The following is a 20,531-nucleotide window of genomic DNA, read 5'->3' as shown; positions in this document are numbered from 1 at the left end:
GATTCTCAACTGATTTCATATTATTTTAAGGAAGTTACAATGAAAACCTTTCAGTAAAGAATTTTCAGATCTTGAAACAGATTGGTTTTTTTTAAGTGTCATTCCAGTGATTACATCTAAAAGCTCCTGAAAATTTCCAGTAAGTGGACCTTCTACAAAGAAACTCTGTCAAACTACCATTTTCAACGTTACCAATGAACCCCCAAGCCATTTTTTTTTTTTTTTTTTGGATGAACTGACCCTTTAAAGTGAAACCCCTGCTGACTTCTTCAATCCCAGCCAAGTTAATCACAAGCTGCTTTTTGGTTTTCCACTTTATAGAAATCCTGACTTCCTTCACAGGGTCACTTCACAGCTTTTGGGGACAGTAAAGTGTCCACTGCTGGTATCATTTGACCAGTTTTGTTCAATAAGCTTTAGGATTTTGCCAGAGGATAATTATATTCTCAATTAGCTGTGAATAACTGATCTCGTCCTCTAGGAAGATTTTCTATCGTTTCAGCAGCTTAGACCAGAAGCAGTGCTTATGGCCAAAACAACTTGACTCTAATAGAGGTGGGGATGATTGCAAGGTATAATCAGACAAAATCTTTATCACATTAATTGACTTCTACCCGTTGTAAATTGACCTCATTTTGAGCTAAATACGTTTCTGTGCAACATTTGAAGGCGCTCTTTCAAAATCTTTTATTTCTGCAATGAATGTAAGAAAGTACAGTTTATAACACCTCATCTTACCACCATTTAAAGGAGCAAAGATAAGCAGTTTCTATTATACACTTAGACTTTTTGTGTTCCTCTTGAATGCAAGTGAAATTACTTTCTGTCAGCGGCTAATGTCAACATTTTAATGACTTATACAGAGAAATGGGACAGACCAGCAGAAAATTATTTAATAAGGCAGTCGTTTGTAGTTCGACTAATATTGATTCATTAGTGTCAGTCTTCCTTCCCATGGCATCTTTATTTGATATTCACATTATATTGGTCTGCATGGAACTGAATGATTGTTTCAACCACTGGAAGAAATCTAAAGCAGAAAAGAACACATTTTTCTTCAAAGAAACATCTTGGGATGTAAAAAATATCTGCCCTATGGGTAAACATGAGGATGTTGTTGTCCTTTTATTGTTGTGCTGTTGGGCAATGGCAGAGGCTTATGTTAGACCTCAGCATTTGCTGGAGTTGTTACTGTAGGCTTTGCTCTGACAAGGATTATAGGAAAATCATGCTTCCTGTTGTGATGTTGGATGCTAGTGGAGCTAATGGAACATTTGCCAAGACGTAAAAAATTAAGATTTTTTTGCAGGCCCTTGCTGCAAGGACAATGTTGGAAAAGTAACTTCCTACAAATGGGTGGGCCCACAGTAAGAGATCAACTGTAAAACATCTGGTGATTGGTCATAAGAGTTTTACTCAGGAAAACGAGTAGCAGCAGCCTTGGGAGTAAAGCCACCAATTGTCCTGTTTGTGTTGGTCCACTGGGTTCTGGTCTCTCCTCGCAGGGGTCAGCTTTGTGTTTTTGAAAGTTTTGGGCTAAAGCGAGACTTTATTCTTGTAAAATATCCCTACAGATGACACAAATGGTTTTTTAAAAAACAACTTTTTCCACACTCTTTACACCCTCATGACGTTCACACACTTCACTGACTCCACCTTTTCAGTGAAGTCATTTGTTTGACCATCTCCTCTTTCTCTGGCAGTGATGAGAAGGGGGGGATAAGACAAATGTTCCCCACCCACAGAGACAGACGGAGAGGCTCAAGTGGACACTGCCCTGACACTCTTCAGTCACTATTAACCCCCCCAAGCTCTTTTCTCCCAGTGTAAACATCCCTCGGCCTCTCCCATATGTCTCCTTCCTTAGGCATTTGGTTTGACATGGTGCCTCCCACAACTCAAGAACATACCAGGGCTGTTTTTGTCCAGTGACAGACATAAACAGGAATTGTATGTTTTTGTCCATCCATCTACAACTGTCCTGTGAGCAAACTGATCATTAGGCAAAGAGAAAGTGGAATAATTAGTCTCTACAAATCTACTAATGCCCTTATGTGTCAGGCCTGTAAAACTGCATTTGGTTACGTCATTCTCAGTCTTTGAAAGTGCATAAAGCACTTAAGGTTTTTTTGTTCCCATAATGCGTTGTTAATTAAGAAAAGTCAGAATTTTGAGTATTAAAGCTGCCTAATCCCAATAAATATGGATGAGACTTCTGTCCTGAGCCCTATTTAACAACCTGCTGTGTCTTGCCCTTTTTCCTTAGATGTTAGCTTTTTTATGTTCGACCAAATTGACCACTTGCTAATGAGTCATTATCGTGGCATGATTTCATAATTACTACTCTGCCTGACAAACTCAATACACTCTCATTAAGCCATGGTTGTGATTATAGAACTCCTCTTTCTGAAAATATTCCGTAAAGCCTGTGACACACAGGATGTTTTCGTTAAGCTGGGCTATTCTAGGAACAGCAACTACCTGAGCTCTGGAGTTGGAAGTTTTGAGGAAACCTGTCTTCTACTTGCACATGGCCTGTTTCGGTCTGTTTAAAGAACTCCTTCCTGCTCTGACTGATAATAGACTAGACCATGTAAATGCTGGAAAGTGTCCCAGCAGAGCAGTTTAATGACTATCAAATGAAACCATTTCAAGCTAAATGTAATGACAGATATACAGAGAGTTGCTATTTTTGAACTGTGAATGGATACATGAAAGCACAGAATCAAATCTGTTTACTCTGAGGACTTTATTTAAGTAGTAGAAGGATTATACAAGTGTGACACCTCTTAACTTCAAATCCGCACTGCAGTTGATAACAGATTTGGTCACACGTGATAGATACAGCATTTGGTGGGAATGAAGTTTTGTGGCTGCAATATTAGTTTCTAAACTATTTTTAGCCAACTTTGCGTCTCCATGGACCAATGTTGGTCAGTTGGTCCACCACTTTGGTTGGGATGGAAATATCTCAACAACTTTGCAATGGATTGTCACGAAACCCATTAAAAGACATTCATGGTGACATTTGGTGTGCTTGCTAGTAGTTATGGCACGAGGACGTATATATGTTGGGTAACTGACCATGTTCATCATAATGAAAAAGCATGTCACCTACTACAATGTGGCTCATGTACATGTTCTTGGATATTTCTTTGAACAACAATGGAGGATGGAAACACAGAAGAATAAAATAAAATACAGAATATCTCCAGACGTAATATTCTATTACATATGTGTCTTTGAGAACTTTTTTGGTTAATAAATCATTGGAAGTTGGTTTTTGGTTTTGGCTTTTTTTACCTCTGTATCTTCTGGTCCACACTGTACTCCTGTGGTAGCGAGCTATTCCACCCCAGACTCCCATCAGAGTAATGAAACCTATCTTGTAAAACCTGACATTTTCAATGTTTAAAATAAGCCTTTTTACCTTTCTGCTTCACCTCAGTACCCTGAATATGGTTCAATGGTATTGCCAGTGTTAATAAAAGTTAAATATGTCCCCTGTGTGAAAATATTTTGGTAATATTTCATCAGTCTTTATGGCTGAAAATCATAATAGGTCTTAGGTATTTTCCATATTAGCCTGCCCAGTAGTGACAGAGTTCTCGTCTGAGTTTTTAGCTTGAAAGCTCCTTCACAAGACATGTTGAGAAACATTATATTATAAAGCTCGTCTTTACAGATAATATCTATATTATGGGACAGTCATAAGTCTTACCAGTCTATCATTACATTTCCCATAAATGGGGGAAAACTACAGCTAGTAATTGGTTTGCTTAGAGTTTCCATTCCCCCAAGATCCCACTCTGCTTCTACCTTAAAATTCAAGGCCACAGGACATTCCACGAAGCTCTGAACATTTCCATTAGTTTTTATAATGGCAGGAAGAGGGGAAACAGCCCCTTAACACACACGTTCACCCACACACCAACACACAGTTCCGTCCCCTGTACCCTTTATCACCTTTTCTTAGCACTTTGTTTCGAAGTTTCCTTCCCGTCAGGTTTTCCTTTCACAAGAGTGTGTATCCTCCCAGGCAGCAACACAACAATGCCTCGCTTCATTTCAGCTCTCCAAGATCTGAGACCGCTGGAGCCAATGGGCTGCAAGGCACATGCTAAAGCCATTAGGTGGTGGATGACGGTGGTTAGCCACAGAGGCATCACAAAATAACCATCTCACTACGTACATAATGAAGCCGAGGAAAGGACCGGGGAACTGTATCAGCTATCTGTGTGTGTGCGCACATGCGGCTGTGTTGAAATGTGGCACGTTGCCTGTCCAACCAGTGGACTGCCAATCATACAACAAGCCTCTCAAAAGGAGCAATGTGCCTTACATTCCTTATTCACATATTAAGCTATCAATTCATATTACTTCCTGTGAATTTAGCCAAATACTGCACAGTATCTGCTCAGGCAGACAGATTCCAGCCATGGTTGTGGAGGCCTTTTATTATTAGACTCAGACACATCCCATTTGGTCTCTCAGTCAAGCTCAGACAGTTTGATGGAGGACTCTCTGTGGAGCTGGAGAATGACTTAATTACAGTCACTATCTCAATCTGAATTTACTGGGAGTGCATCCATAATGCATGCCTTACTTGGTATCAGTGTGCCCCAATTAGAGTCAACCAATAATCGTGACAGAACTGTGAAGTTTAGTTTCTCTGCAGATTTCGGCTTTATGTGAATCATTAGAAATCAGGGTTGTAACTAAGGACTGTTTTGATCTATAGTCTGTTATTTTTGCACTGTGCTTGTGTAGACTATAATGTCAAAAGTTATGAGAAATGCCCATTCAAATTTGGTTAAACCTCCCACATGCCTACACTGGAACCTACATCCATAGAACACACAGAAAAAACAATGAGCTAAAAGATGAGTTGAATAAAGAGTTAAGGGGAACTGAAGAGTCAATGATAATTCTCTGTGGAAAAAACAATGCCACAGACCTCTTGGACACTGTGCATCTTGCAAATGTGTTACATACATGTTTCTCCTTAGCACTGGCATATGCTGTTAAATAAGTTAGGCTTACCTCAGAGAAAGTTTGAATTTTGCTTTATTCTGTTGTTCTGGGTTCATCTTGTCATTGCGCTGTGAACTCTGAATTTCGTATCTGTGTTACCAAGGGAAAATCTTTCCTCTGTGCTCTTCCAGAGACAACCAAAAGATTATCATTTGACTATTAACCAGTACAGTTTCTATGGAGCAGCTGCATACTTCACACTTGATGACAGCACTTAGTTTGAGTGTCAGTTCTCTAATTTCCATTTGTCTAGACGATAAGAGGTACATACAAGATTTCATAAATTGTTCCCTTTTAAGGGTCTGTGCTGCACTGCAGTTGTTGGTCTATGGGTTTGCGGCATGTACAGTATCATTTCCATGGGGGTTATGTGTAACACAGTATGTCCCAGTAAGCTGGATTCTGTGCTGCTTTGATCAGGGTAGAGTCCCCTCACTAATCCGCTTGAGCTCTGGATGTTTGCCCAGGACACGTATGTACACACACACACAGACACACACACACTAACTCACAAATTGTGATTAAAAAACAGATGTGAAGGCCTAGCCAAAAAAGATGAAATGGTCTGAATAAATGAAATGGGAACAAACTGACATGACACGTAGGACTACATATTTGTGTGTGCTTAAGTTTAAATATGCTGTGCCAGTCCCTGTGAGTTAGATGTATCTGTGGTGAAGCTTATCCCATTACATGCTGTCTTGTAGTTGTATGTATTTAAGTGTACAGAATAGTTCTTGTGCTCTTTATTTAGAGCAGTTCTAACTACATTTTAATGATGTCATGCCTACCTGGATTTTCATGTCTTTACTCACACCTTGTGGGGGGAAAAAACGGCATGATCTCTGATCCATATTTTAATTACAGCTGCAGGACACAGACGGGATTAGGGAATGTAAATGCTCTCCTTCTGTCATTTCTCCTTGTCTTTTTAGGAGTCATTTAAAAGCTCTTAATAGCTCTGGGCTTAACTGCAAATCTCTGTGCCCTGTATTTGAGTGCTAATAAACAGGTGGGAAGGGATTTTTATCTGGATGCAGCTGATGAGCGGAAAGGGCGGAATGAAAAGATGGATAGAGGAAGGGAAGGGGAGAAACAGGAGGCGAAAAGAGAGGAAGGAAAAGGAAGAAAGAAGGGGTGATACTTGAGCGTTTGTCATGGCCCTCCCTGCATTACATCACTGAGATGCTTCAGCACTGATGACATCGTCAGACTGGGAGGGGGACTGGCCCTGGGGATGATGTCATTAATAACCAATCAGAGAACTCAGAGGCCGGTAGACTTAGTCTGGCCAGCTTCTGAGGCTGAAATAGTAGGATCTCTGAAAATGTCTTTTCCTCCTCTCAAATCATGGAGCTTCTGTGTCTTGTGTGCTTTTTCCTGAGGCTATTTTTAGACTGTGTTAAAACAAATATATTTTAGACCTGTTCCTGTCTCTGCCACAGAGCAAAGGGTAAGCAGAGCTGACTCTCCCAGAGAAGAGAGAGCCTTACAAATATAACCCTAAGGGAATTAGCATTTAACTAACTTAATAGCACATGAAGGAACTGCTTTGTGCCCGTCCACATGAATAGTTTCTACTTTGCTGTGTTTGGTACGGACCATTCAGTGCTAAGCATCCATTTCAATCCAGGAAGGTCATGCCAGTGGGACATTTTACATTTGCATAGCTGTTGTCTTTAATGACTGTAGCAGCGGCCTTGTTAATCACTTTGCACAGCTAAGACATCAGTAATGTACAAATGTACAATTCTAAGCACACTGTGACAGAATTCTGTAAAGCCCTTATTTGGAGAAGGCATAATCATTTGAGCCATTGTTAAGATAAAAATGTCTATTAGAGCTGCTTTAAAGTTGTGACTTTAGTTGTCTCTGTAATAAGGACTCCCAATGCCCTACCTTGCCTGTTGCATCCCCTCTTAAATTTTTATAGTAAAGTCTGTTAAATTAGCTGTGGTGTGAGGAGGAGGACTTGAGCAATTTTGTATGGTGTTGAATTAGGTCTACTGTAAAATATTAAATTCTTCACATCTGTCACAGAAAATTACAGTACAGAGGCCAATAACAGTAGGAGGCAACATGATGCCAGGTAACTAGTTCATGTGAGTAAAATCAATCACGGCCACTGCTGTGCAGTTAGTATTGTTCCCATTTAGAATCTTCTTTACCATCCATACACCCTGTGACCTGATCCCTGTCTGGTTGTGCATTATGGCCCCACTGTGGTGAAACTATTAAACTCTGTAGCCGCTCACTTTTTCTCCTTCTCTCCCATGGGAAAGTTCCAACATTTCCGTCTCTGCAACCACACTACAATAAAGCTTGGGTTGTTTCTTTTCCTACTTCCCCTCAATTTAATCACCTGCATTCTTGTGATTCCACTAAGAAATCTCCTCTTACTGTTCTTGAAAATATACCCTATTTTTACGTGAACTACGAATCACAGAGCATTGATGGGGAAAGAACACTCTACACTGCCTACACTATTGCATTTTATGCACACTTCATGCATTAAGGCATTTTCTCCCTCCCCCTGAATAGGTCTGGCCAAGCTGGTCCACATTCACAAACCTTCCAGCCCCTTCTGCTTCACAGAGCCTTAAGCTTGGATGCAATCCACTCACTGACCCACACACATACACAACGCACACACATCCATACCAGGACACACAGCCACAGACACACAGACAGCACACAGCAGGTTTCACAGATAAAGACCGGGACAGAGGCACTAGTGTTCCCAGGATTCTCAGAGTGGCTCCCCCCTCCACGGGGCCTATTTCACATCCCTCCACCACCTGCATCACTTATCAGCTCCAGCAGCACTCACCTCTCCAAAGCACGCTGGAGCCAATCGGCTTCATCAGCTCTCTAGCACACACAGATGTAAACACATGGCCATGTCTACTTGGAGACTAGAATGTAATCTGAGTAGTTTTAAAGTTTTTGAGTGGTACATTTTAAAATAATTCACCATCACCATTATCCTCAAGCCCTAATGTCATACAGTGAATTCACTGTGTGAGAAGTGCTGATTTGGTATTATTTGATTTTGTAACACATTTCATTTCCATGGCATGCCTGAGCTGTTGGGTAGTAATAAGCTTTAACTTTACGCTGGTTACACTGTGCTAGCATGCAGAGAAAGGGGGAGGGAGAAGAGGTGATACGCACTGCAGACGAGAATGCGAGGAACACATGATTGACTGGCTGGCAAGTCCAGGCCCTAAGCTGCTTATCACTATGAAGAGAGTCAATTGCAGCGCAATCACTTTTTAATAAACTTGTGAGAGAGCAGGCATATTGAAAGACATATTTAAATGGAAGCCATGTGCAGGCTAAACACATAGTTAACTCACTGCAGCAAAGGGGACTAAAGTTGCTTTAATTTGCTTATGACTTTGCTCTGATATCTCTAATGCGTCTTCATGTACATCTGTCTCAAAATGTGTCTTACATCACATCCATCTTACATCAGGTTAGAAGAATAGGTGCACCCCCCTGTGTTTTAAGCCCGTTTATACAAAGTAAGCCATATCATGTATGTATATGTGCTTATGTGCCTGTGTGTGTTTTGGTATGTATGTTGATATCACAAGTGCATTCTGCTGTGTGCACTTGTTTTGAATTTGTTGACACAGAAAAGTTGCCAAAACAGATAAGAGATATCTTATCAACAAGCACACAGTTGGGAAGAAGCCTGAGAAAAAAATTTATTTTTCACTGCACGCAGTTCCTGTTGCAATACTTAGGCAACATACATTCTGCAGGCTGATGGACAGTCTGCAGAGCTGATAGCCACAGTTAAATTATCATCACATGGCCAGAGTTCAGCAGAAAGACGATGGAGTCCTATGTATCTACGGGCTTAAAGGATCAGTTGACCCCCAAGGAAAAGTCAGCTTGCCATAACTACTGAAGTCTACATATATAATGTTGTATAATGATGTTCATTCAACTTTATAGCCATGCTGGAGGTTGTGTTTTGTGGTGCTGTTGAATTGATTTGTGTGTTAGTGAGTGGCAATTAAAAAAATATAAATATATATTGTAATATTTCCATCTCTTTAACCAGGGTAAAGTAAATGTAACAACTTCCATACCAGTCATTTTTGTATTTAAACTCGATACTAGTATCAAACATTTTTAAATGATACCCAGCCCTAGTCACACTTTGTAGGCTGTTAAAAAGATGAGACACTCACACTGGGGATTTGGTATGATTATATTATCTGCAATGAAATATTTTTCATCCTAGTGCACACTCATGTTTTATCCAGAGGGCAAGTTCAGGCTTGATATCCTCAAGCGATTCTGGTCTGACCTGTCAGATTCCAACAAAAAAGTTTCTGTTCAGCAGGGGAGAAGAGGTAACAAATTCTGCTCCTGGGTGGATGGTCTCCTCCCAGCTGCAGCTGTTCTCAGCCTCTTTCCATCCCCTCCCCTCAGGACACCACCGGCCTTACTGTTGGCCCAGAGACGGTTGTCACGGGAGACCAGCAGACATCTGAGCCGGTGGCTAGGTTGACTTACACCTACTCTGGCCACGGGTTAATGAAGTGTACACACTGCTGGGGTTTACTGGCAAACACATGTGCACTTGTGTGCATACGCACAGATAATTGCACACAGAGACACACTAACAAACACACCGGTTCATTAAGCAGCACTTAGCGTCTCAGTTAATAAATGACAAACGAAATATTTTAGAGCTTATTTCCTTGTGCAAGATTGAGGAGGGACACAAACACACTATCTTATTATTTTCTCTTTCACACACTCACCTCCACAGGGACTCACTCTATAATTTCCTCCTGATCATTGCACAACATGCCTGGTACATGTTCAACAGCACTCCCTGGTGGGATGGAAATGCAGTGCATCTCAAAAGCAGCAACAACTTGTTTAGTACAGAGAAGGCAATAGCCTGATATTTGCTTCGGATTGATCCAGTGCTGATGTGTGTCAGGGTGGGGTAGCAGACAGTCACGGTGTTTGTGCTGATGAGTGGAGCTGGCCAATAAACAAGGCTGTTTGTTTGAGTTGTCCTCTGGCTGTCTTGGAGAGAAGTATCAGAACCCGCTCTGCCAGCAACTCGTCTCTCAACACCCCTCCGCTTGTTTACTTTGTTTTCATTCAATGGCAGGAGAAAGAAGAAGGGGAAGGAGGGATGAGGGAGACAAAGAAGCAAAATGATTGATTTGCAGACATGTTTACAGCGATTTTACCCAGGAAAAAAGTATTATTTACTTCCACAAGGACAGAGTTAAACTTTATCAAAGTTGTTGTCCATTCAATTGGAAAGGTATTAACGTTTCACTTGAGTTAAAGATCTACAAGTCTCATCCACTCAGGATAAGCAATTCTACTTGTAGGTAAAGCAGCAGTAAAAATCAATTTGCCATGCCCCATTGAGTCCAGCTACAGTAAAGAGATTTACTTGAATATGCTGAGAGTCTCCTGTGAGATATATATGTATTTAAACTTTATTTTGCAATGTTAAGCTGTCACATTCTCTGCTGTTCTGTGGCTGTTTTGATATTTCATCCACCCACCCCACCACTGCTACTATTCCCAGCGCTGACACCTATACCCACACACTAGACCACATGTCTGTAACTCATATCTTTTGGCTGACTGCCTGTCAGGTTGGCAGGCCTGTCTGTTTATAAGGCTTCACCAGAGCAGAAAGTCTGGACAGGCCTGTGTATCTGACCACACATGACTGTCCACACACACACACCCACACACACACACACACACACACACACACACACACACACACACACACACACACACACACACAAACACATGCACATATCTTAATTGAAAGGTGCAGTGCAATCAGTGTATGTACCACAGAGTTCTGGGTGTCTGCAAGTCTGAGCTGAGACAGATGTTTTGGTGGTCTGCTCTAGCTAACAGGGTGGGGGACCAGTGTTCATCAACAGTGGCTCGGCAGCTGGGAGATGCCTCATTAGGTGAGAGATGGGGGGAGAATAGATGGGAAAGAAGAAGAGATGCAAAAATATAAGAAAAAGAGGGAAATCTAGTCATGTGCTGAAGAGTCAGGAGAGTTATAAACTTCAGGAGAGGAATGTGATCTCCCAGTGACTTTTTTTAAGCCACTAATGAGATTTTATTTGTCAGATTTATATGTATAATTCATGTCAATGTGGTATTTCATTTTATGGTATTTTATTCCTGAAGGAATGGACCGTTTCATGTTTTGTTGGGGAGGACAGTTGAGAAACAATGGTATCCTGTGACTATACTGTAGTTTATAGTATGACAGTGCCAGTGTCCCGAATGGACACCACAGCTAAGGGTGAATGCTCTGCACAGTACACACGAGCATTGTGGGCTTTGCTGACACTCTTGAATCAACGGGTCCCATACACACACACACACACACACACACACACACACACACACACACACACACACACACACACACACACACACACACACACACACACACACACAGAGGAGAAGGAGGTGGTTCAGTCATAAGGAAGGGTGTAGGAGTAGGCATTTTTGTCAAAGAATGAAACATTTGAAAAAGAAAAACAGAATACAAGTACAGTACATACTAAAGTTATAAGAGTTTCTGAATTATATGAAAACTCAGAACCATATTGAATTCATTAAGGCTGGTTCTGTGCTAAGACAGCATAAAGAAAAAAAAAGATCATAACAGCCTGTTGTTCTCAAACTCATATAATCAACCTCCCAAAGCAAAGCAGCACTGATCCACAGCCTATTGGAAGGAAGGACTTGGGGGTAAAGGTCACCTTATACACAATGGTCTCTCTGATTGGTGGGTTTCATATGTGGACAATTTTCTTTGGCAGCAAGCCTCAGGCTCAACTAGAAGTGAAATCCCTCCTATTTATGAAAGGCTTCTATTTTCTCCTCGAATGAATTTCACACAATGCATGTTTTTTTCCCATTGTGTGCAAAATTCAAAAGTGTTGACATGCCTGACAACTGTACTTTTTATCACTTGAACATGCAAAGCATAAAACAGATACCCGGACAGGAAGTCAGATTTTTCCTGCATGTGAGTGTTAACCTAGGAATGTCAGTGTTTTGTAACCCTAACCACATGTGTGTATTTGTGGCCAGGCTGCATTGCAGGGGCATTTTCAAAATCTGGTCTCACCTGAACGGAAATAGCTTATCTGTCGGATCAGCAATCAGTGACAAGTCGGTGTAGAAATCAGGTTCTTTTTCTGTCGGCTCTGAGCAGGTCACTTCCACAGACTCACACTCCTACCGTAGCTTGGCAGGGTCAGTGTGCAGCGCTGGCTGAAGGCGGAAGAAAGTAACATGATAAGTGAAGGACATGGAATCAGGTGGTGTCTGTCTGGTAAAGGAATGAACAAAGGTTCTTTAGGTACAAGATTCAGAGGAGTCGGAAAATATCCGTAGTTTTTTTTGGTCCGTTTATACAAGCCCTCATTGTAGTTTTGGATTTTAAAATGTGGTCTTAAAACTTTGATTTCAAACAACTGGAATTAGATTATTTCACTTTGCTAACCAACATATTTCAAGATGTTTTCTTTTTTATATTACATGATATCATAATAAGAAGTTATTACAAAATTAGTTTATGCAGCCACTAAGAAAATTAGCTAAACACGCCTGCTAACATTTGTTCAACTTTGTTCCCAGGGCACATAATGGGAACATGACTAAGGGTCCTACCTTCCCCTGTTATGGGGTTAGGGGTTTAGGAAACTTAGGATCCTGGGGACATACTATAAGTTTCCGGTATGGATGACAGTGCTTACTTGCTGATGTGAAACATGAATGTGAAATGAAACACTGGTTCTAGATGTGGCTGTTTGCGTTTTTTGCACGTTTTATGGCCCTTACTTTCTCCTTTGCGCTTAGAAGGGGAGGGTGAAGCAGGGGAGTGGCTAGATGCCACTAAATCTTATATTTATTTTATATCTTATACTGGTCCTTTAAGTCTCAGTAATAGTCCAAGTGACTTGTTAAAATGGATATTATTGTAGTGTATTTGAATCTTAATTTATTCTAATCATATTTAAATAAGATCCTTTTTCTACACAAGGCTCAGTTCCACATGACCGGATCATCTGATATCCGTCTTCGATAACTTTTACATAATAAAAATGCTGTCAGATACTGGACCAGTGCTGTCAAGTGTACACTGTGCATGGCTTCAGGGTATTGCTATGTGAGCCCTGCTTTTATTGCACACAACAGGGCTTTGTATCTAACTGCATAGTTATGGGACAGTAATAGTAGGGGAGAGTGGGAGTGTGCACAGGGATACATTCCTCCATAAATAAGTGACAACCAGAGAGTAACTGCAAACAGCAGGAGGCCCTGCTCCTCATAAGACCTGGGTGTTCATGGGCAAGCGTTTTATGTTGTCTTTCAACTGAGGGGACCATCATTTACTCAACACTGGCAGCTGTAAAAGAGAGAGCAACATTCTTGAGCTATTGGAGCGAGACACAATTCACTTGCAGATCCCTTGTGACACTCTGCAAGAACGGGGTCATTTTTTGGCCTGGAACATTGACAGTAAAAGTGCAGGTTGTTCAGACCACAGGATGTAATTGTTGGTTTTGGAGGACCTGCTTTAATTATGACTTTGGGTTGGCAAAGGCTGACCTGTTGGTTGGTTGTGATTATGTGTGTGTCATTGCACTGACAAGAATGCTATGATATAAGATGAAAACAAAATTTCAGTGGCATTTCTTCAGATTTCACATTTCAGACCATACACTCTTTGAATTGATTTTGAATTATATATTGTCAAATATTTAATGTAAATGTTCAAGCAAAAGTTAAAAACTCTGGTAGCACATCAAATTTTAAGTTCACCTTGTGTCAAATGTAATTTCCACTGAAGCATTATGAAATATTTAAGGACAGCTGTAAGTTTGCCAAATGACTGGACACAGCAATTCAAAAATAAAATACATAATACATATTATTCTGTTGTTGTGTGTCAGTATAACAAAATATGGTATTTTCAAAGAACTTCAATGTATGAATTTCATAGCATTTACTCAAGTTTTAGATTAAGTTAGTTCTTCTTGCTGCTTTCAGTAATTATACACTGAGATATCAATCAGGAAAGGACGAAATACCATTTTTACTGTTGCTCTCACCATCTGCTCATATAGCCTTGCTGAACGCAACATGTTCAAGCCTCTTCTCTGGGAATTGTTGCATGCAATACAATTCTGGGAAACATAGGAAATCACAAATGTATGCAAAACAAGGTTTGATGTAAAGTTTGTGCACAGAAAAGGAAATTACAATATTTATTCTATATAACTCATGGAATTGAATGAACATTATAGATAACTGTGCATAGCATAGCATGAAGCAACTGAAATTATGTGATCCCTGTCTATTGTCTAACTGAATGTCTTCTTATTGTGGATAAGTGCCTGAGCATGTGAGCGAGTGAAAGCAGACAGAAAGTGGGTGGAAGCAGACTTGTCCCCATATGTTAGACATTATCCGTCAGCTGCTGCATTGTGTTTTTTCATGCGCTCACCCCACCACTTTCAATTACATGGCCCACAAACTAGGCCATTGATCCCCTCACGTTTTCCTGTTAAGGTATGTCAATTTGCGCCTTCTTATTGCACATTTAGATCAGGTCACTTACATCAGCAGCTGCAAAGAAATGGTCTCATGCAGGATCACAGCCTATCCCTCCTCCTCCTTTTACATAAACACAAATATATCAGCTATAGACACGTACATACTGACATGTTTGCACAATATATGAAACCAGTGAGCATGTTTGCTGACTGTCAAGCAAACACAACAGTGTTGCTTTTCATAAACCCCAGAGTAGCAGCAAACACAAATACTGTGTGTCTCCCGTGAGGTTCCTAATTGGAAACAACACCGCCTGCAGGACTGACACTCGTCTTAGTCTGTCGTGTTGATCAGATAACTCGATCACATATTAGCTGGCTGCCATGCGCTGAGAGCACTTTGGATGTGGCTCAGAAGTAGGTTATGACACATTTGGATGCATGCTAGAGTCTGGTGGGCCCCTCTGCAGAGACAGGGAGCTAAACAAGAGACAGCTTGCAGACAAAGTCCTGTCAAACAGACTGTGCGTGTATGTGTGCGTAGATATGTGTGTGTGTGTCAGACAGGTTGACTGACATCTGTTAGTCTCAGGGTCCAGTTTTAACAGAAGATAATGTGTTTCTTGTCAGTATCTTTTTTTTTGCAATGCTCTAGATACTCTCTGTCTTTCTCACACACATTTACATTCAGTCTATGACCGACCACTGCATGGTAGCAGAAGAGCTTTTAGACTGAGGGTGAGGGGCTAGTCGCTCTGTGTCCTGGAATGCAGTTGACTTTCTAAATCCCCACCAGTCTATCCTGGGGCTATGGGGCAGGGCCTATCTCAAGCCCCTTTTTCCACGTGAGCTACGTCTGGAATCTCTAAGCAAGCAGTTAGCTACTCTCCCAGTCTCACTCTTTCACCGTCACTGTGTGTGAGTGTTGATCCCAAAGTGAAAATGGAAGAGGAAATAGCAGATGAAGACAAAGATTGTTCACTTGGGGAAGGTAATGAGCTTTCTGACATGCCACCCGCAAATGAATTCAGATCTATTCTGTCTGCTGAGTGTAATTTGGTTAGCAGTGGGGAAACTGTGTTTGGTAGTTAAAAATAGGATTGGAGGTACATGAGACTACTGCAGCTCTGAACTTGAGTAGGGTGGGGGTTTGGGCTGATGGTGTTGGTGAAGGGTCTTGATCATGACGCACCACCACTTTAGTATTTCTTAATGCTTGCTTTTTGTGTTTACTGATCAAAGCAGCTTTGTGTTTCCTTCAAATGATTTTCAGGTGAAAACAAAATGGATAAAAACTTTAGATTAAAAGACAGGAAGGAGAAATTTATCATGGGACAGGACAACAAACAGAAGTTCAATCATTGCAGCTGCTAAGCATGTGGTTTTTTTTTTGTCCCTGGTTGTTGCAATAGTTAAATCTACGAAGTTAACTCTGTCTCAGTCCCAACATGTCTTTGAGAGGCAAACAATAAATTCCTTTTTCATCTGTGGCTCACAGCATGGTTTCAAGCTTTCAAATAAAGCCATATTAAACCACCCACCAAATAGTGGCAAAACACTTGAAATATCCTCTTTCAACTGTTGAAGAGCTGAACTCTGTAAGAGGTCCTTTATTTTCCGCCATTACCCTCTGAAAGGTACACATTATAGTTCTACCTGCCTGTCGACAAAACAAGGCAGCAGATCAGCTTGCTTTATTGCTTCTTTCTCCTCTGTTTTCACACTCGAGCAGCTCTCTTCCTTTGCTACCATCCCTATTCTCTCTTTTTCCCTCTTCTCCTCTCTTCTCTTCTCTTCTCTTTTCTTGCGTAATGTCGTGACATAGCTTTCAGATTGATGGATTATAATTGTATTTACCAGGGCCTGACGGATTTAAGGCAAGATAACAGAGATGTTCATGTGCCTAAGGAGGTTTTGTTTATCTCCATTCAGCCCTAAAGTCAAATATTCATCTTTTATGTCACTTTTTTGTTGTAGAAAGTATTTTCATATTTGTTAAAGGGGGAAAATGTGCCAGTTGCAGAGTAAGTATGTAAGTTACTTAAAAACTGTACTTTCTATCAGAAAGATGCTTATGTCATGTTACTGTAAGATGTAATGTAATGCTGTCAGCAAGTGAAACACAGCTGTGTCACACAGTTAGCAAAAATAGAAAAAGACATATTCTCCTGATATTTCTGAATTCAAATTTCACCCTTTGATTAAATTTATTGCATCTAGCAGTTTCTGCTCAATCTCAAAATTTTGCAAAGCTCTGCATGTATAAACAGATGTTCTGGATATCTTATCCAGATTTCTCCATTTGTGTCTCCTTACAGTATTGGCTATCCTTGGCTTTTTTTAAAGGAAATAAGCCTGCACAGCTGTTTGAATTCAGTGTTTTCATCACCAATATTGCGTCTGTCACATTAAATTGTGGAATTATTGCTGAAATGTAAAACAGCATGAATATGTAATGAACTGGGCCAACTGCTCAGGCAATGTTTATTGAGAAAATATTAACATCCTTTTGCTTTTGAAGTCAGTCAGTTTTCTCTTTTCTTTTCCTACATGTGGTATGTTATAGTAAAAGAGGAGAGCCTACAGTCTTAATGTCTTCCATTTTGGCAAAGTTTTGTGTCTCAGATGGTTTGATTTGCCCTGACATGCCCTCTTCATGACCTATGGAAGAATAACATACAAGCACGCACTTGTTGTTGATGTCAAAACAGCACGGACATGTTTTTTGACCCCTTGCCTCTGTGTCCCCTCTGTCCCCACAGAACAAACCAAAAGCAACCTGAAGGTAACGTCCCTGGAGGACGCAGAGCACGTAAGCCGCAGACAAGCCTCCCCAAATGGGACAGCCCCTTCAAGAGGGGATGCCAAAGGCAGCCGCACTGTCCCTCGAAGGCACACATTAGGGGGAGCCCGTGGCTCCCGAGAGATCCTGGCTATGCAGCCATCAGACATGGACAAGAAGAGGGAGGCCTTCCTCGAACATCTGAAGCAGAAATACCCCCATCATGCCTCAGCAATCATGGGCCACCAGGAAAGGCTGCGAGAGCAGGTCAGTGGGTTGACAGAGGCCTGGGCCTGGAATGCAATGTTGTTGTTTGTTTGGACTCACATGATGATCTGAATTATAAATACATTTTCTTGTTTATTTAATTTACAAGATTACAGTAAATTAAATTTAAAGCTGCACTAATCAGTTTATTAAAAACTGATTGAAAGAGGAAGTGAATGTACAGACCAGAAACACTAATCAGAATACTAATGGAGCGCCATGTCAGCTTCATATGGTGACAAAATGATGTTGCGTTTTTAGTTTATTCCTCTGCCAAGAGTGGCCAAAAAAATACATGTTTAATGTCAATTTAAGACCTCCTGATGCAGCTATATTGACTATTTACTATATGTATATACTATATTTAATTCAGTTCAATCTTAATTTATCCTACACAGTCATTTAAAATACAAATATCACATTTTTTAAGCAATTGTACTACATTTTGGGAAATACCTGGAATTGGGCACATAACCCCCCAGTAACGTTCATACACTTTTCCTCTGGATTAGACGGCGAGATATAACATGTTATTACTAATTAACATGTTATATTTCGTCTGTTGGATGTGGATTTTATTTCCTTGACTGACAGACCCCACCTAGCTGTTTCCAGTCTTCCAGTCTTTTGCTGAGCTAACTGGCTGTTGGCTTCAGCTACTGTATATACTATTCAGATATAGCAGTGTAGCCAATCAATCAATCTTCTTCTCATCCAACTCTCTTCAGACATATTCCTTAACAACTTCTTTGGCAACAAAATTAAAAGAGTTATGACTGATTCACAAGTTATTATGTTTATGTACCAACAGAATCACATGTAAACTTGTAAGTGCTTTTGTCCACTCTTGGAGTTACAGCTATTTTTATTTTCCTTGGCAGAATGATGCGATAGTGCAGTTGCAAAACTATTTCCTCCTCTCTTTTTGCCGCAGGTTAAATGTGAAGTCTATCCTATAAATCTGCCTGTCTTGTTTCCCTCCCACAGCTGCTGTGAAACAGCAAGGCAGTGTTTTTGTGAAGGAGTAGAAAACGTGTGAACCACAAACAGTCTAAATTGTCCATACACTCTGAAGTCTGTTTTGATCACCATAATTGGACTCGCTCATAGCTTCAAGACTGGTTTGTGTACAGTATGATGTATAAAGTATACATATCTCAGTGTTGTTTTGGAGCTTTTACTGAGTATCCTTGTGCCCTCAGCTTTTTGAAGTCAAGTAGGTCGATGTGGGGGAGGGCGACACAGAGGGAGTCACTATAGGTGGACATTTGGCTCACCTGGTCATTGTCTGTTTGTTTGCTCCGGGTCAGAGGAGACAAAAGGGAGGGGCAAGCAGGCTTTGTAGCCAAAACAATTGAGGTAATGGTGAGACTGGCACCGAGCCACAGGGGAGCTCCAGGCAATGGTACGAGCCATTGTGCAAGAGGGATTTTGTGTGCTGTTTTCAGACCAGCTCACACACCCTGCACACATGCAAAGTAAACCCTTTTCATGAGGTGCTGTGTCAATTCCCTGCACTGATCGTGAACTCTGAATAGGTCATTTGCATAGGTAATATCAGTAGACTGGGATGTTGGTGTGTTGTGTGTGTGTGTGTGTGTGTGTGTGTGTGTGTGTGTGTGTGGGTGTGTGCGTGTATTTCGGGGTTACACGCGTGCTTATGTACATGCATTATTTTATCCATCAACAGATTAAATATTTATGAAAATCTGCTGTTGTTATTCAGTGCGCAGGGAGAAAGAAGAGGGAGTTTGTTGTGAAATTCAGGCAGTCAGACAGGTAAGTTCAGCTCCGGACTGGGGTGGAGTCAGAGTTGCCATAGCGACTCATGATGTCACTGCTGGAGGGGCTCAGTTTACGTGTAGGTGCCTGCTGAAGCGAGCTGCCTGCCTGGCTGTGTGAGAGCTGTGTGTGAGCTGCTCTGCAGGAACAGGCGATGGGTCTGAAGATTGTCTGGAGGCATGGCTCTCTGTACGTGAAATCCGCAGGAGAATAATAAAAAGAGAAAGAAAAAAAGGAAATCAAACTTTTTTCAGACGGAATAAACTTGTCACATCGGCGCCATCAGTCCGGGCAGAGGCAATAAAGGTAGGATATTATCGGAACATTTGCAGTCGGTGGATTTCCCAGACTTTCATAACAGCATTATGTGCCATTTTTTGGAGTACTACTACACTAATGTATAGGTTATTGTGCTTTTTACGCAAAGTGTAGTGCGCGCAGGAGTGTTTGCGCTGCAGCAGACGGAGTGCGCACCAGCAGGTTGTCAGGTGCTGCAAAGTTTGAGAGGCGTTTGCAAAACTTGGCCAAAGAAAAAAATCGACCAAAAAAAGTCTTTTAGCGCTACTGTTTACTTCACTGGTGTTTAGTTAGACGGACTCCTTGAGGTTGTCGACAGTAAATCATCCACAGGGTACAGTCACCTGCAGCTCCCTGTAATCTTAACGAGATTGCAATTATGTAGCGATAATTGCGAAGCAAATTATCTATTGTGAGCGGAAGTTAAGGGTTCTATCATAACAACATATATCTTGCGCGATGTTGATGGCGGTTATGATTATGGAGATAGCTGGTAATAACTGATGGTTATGCTGTTAGTTGCTGGCAGTGCTGCTACTGCACGTTTTTGCAATGCAATCATATATCAAGTTTTTTTTTCAACAGATGTCTGAGATTTTGTGAGTAATTCTACATTTCTTTAGATATGTTTTAGTGTCCATTGAGTTTTTTTTTTTTAAAGATCCAGGATGACTTTTACAATTTGTGTCTGTCAAGTGGAACCGGTTTTAATGTTGCATGCGTTGTCAATGTCTCACTCCTGGCATGCAGTGGAGTTATTTTATTGACTT

At 41.0% G+C, this 20,531-nt stretch overlaps 1 protein-coding gene across 5 annotated transcripts in view; it reads left to right on the top strand.

Annotated features, from left to right (window-relative positions):
- The window catches only part of si:ch211-285f17.1 (sickle tail protein homolog), an 83,125-nt gene that overhangs the window by 21,573 nt on the left and 41,021 nt on the right, over nt 1-20,531 (top strand). For all 5 annotated transcript variants that reach the window (XM_051410370.1, XM_051410371.1, XM_051410373.1 and 2 more), the window contains exon 2: nt 17,396-17,682. In XM_051410370.1, the coding sequence (XP_051266330.1) occupies nt 17,396-17,682 (287 nt within the window). The remainder of the gene's footprint in view (nt 1-17,395; nt 17,683-20,531) is intronic.

The sequence above is a fragment of the Dicentrarchus labrax genome, unplaced genomic scaffold (assembly GCF_905237075.1).
Source record: "Dicentrarchus labrax unplaced genomic scaffold, dlabrax2021, whole genome shotgun sequence".
Taxonomy (NCBI): Eukaryota; Metazoa; Chordata; class Actinopteri; family Moronidae; genus Dicentrarchus; species Dicentrarchus labrax.
Note: the sequence above shows the minus strand (reverse complement) of the source record. Positions and strands in the feature narration are given on the sequence as shown.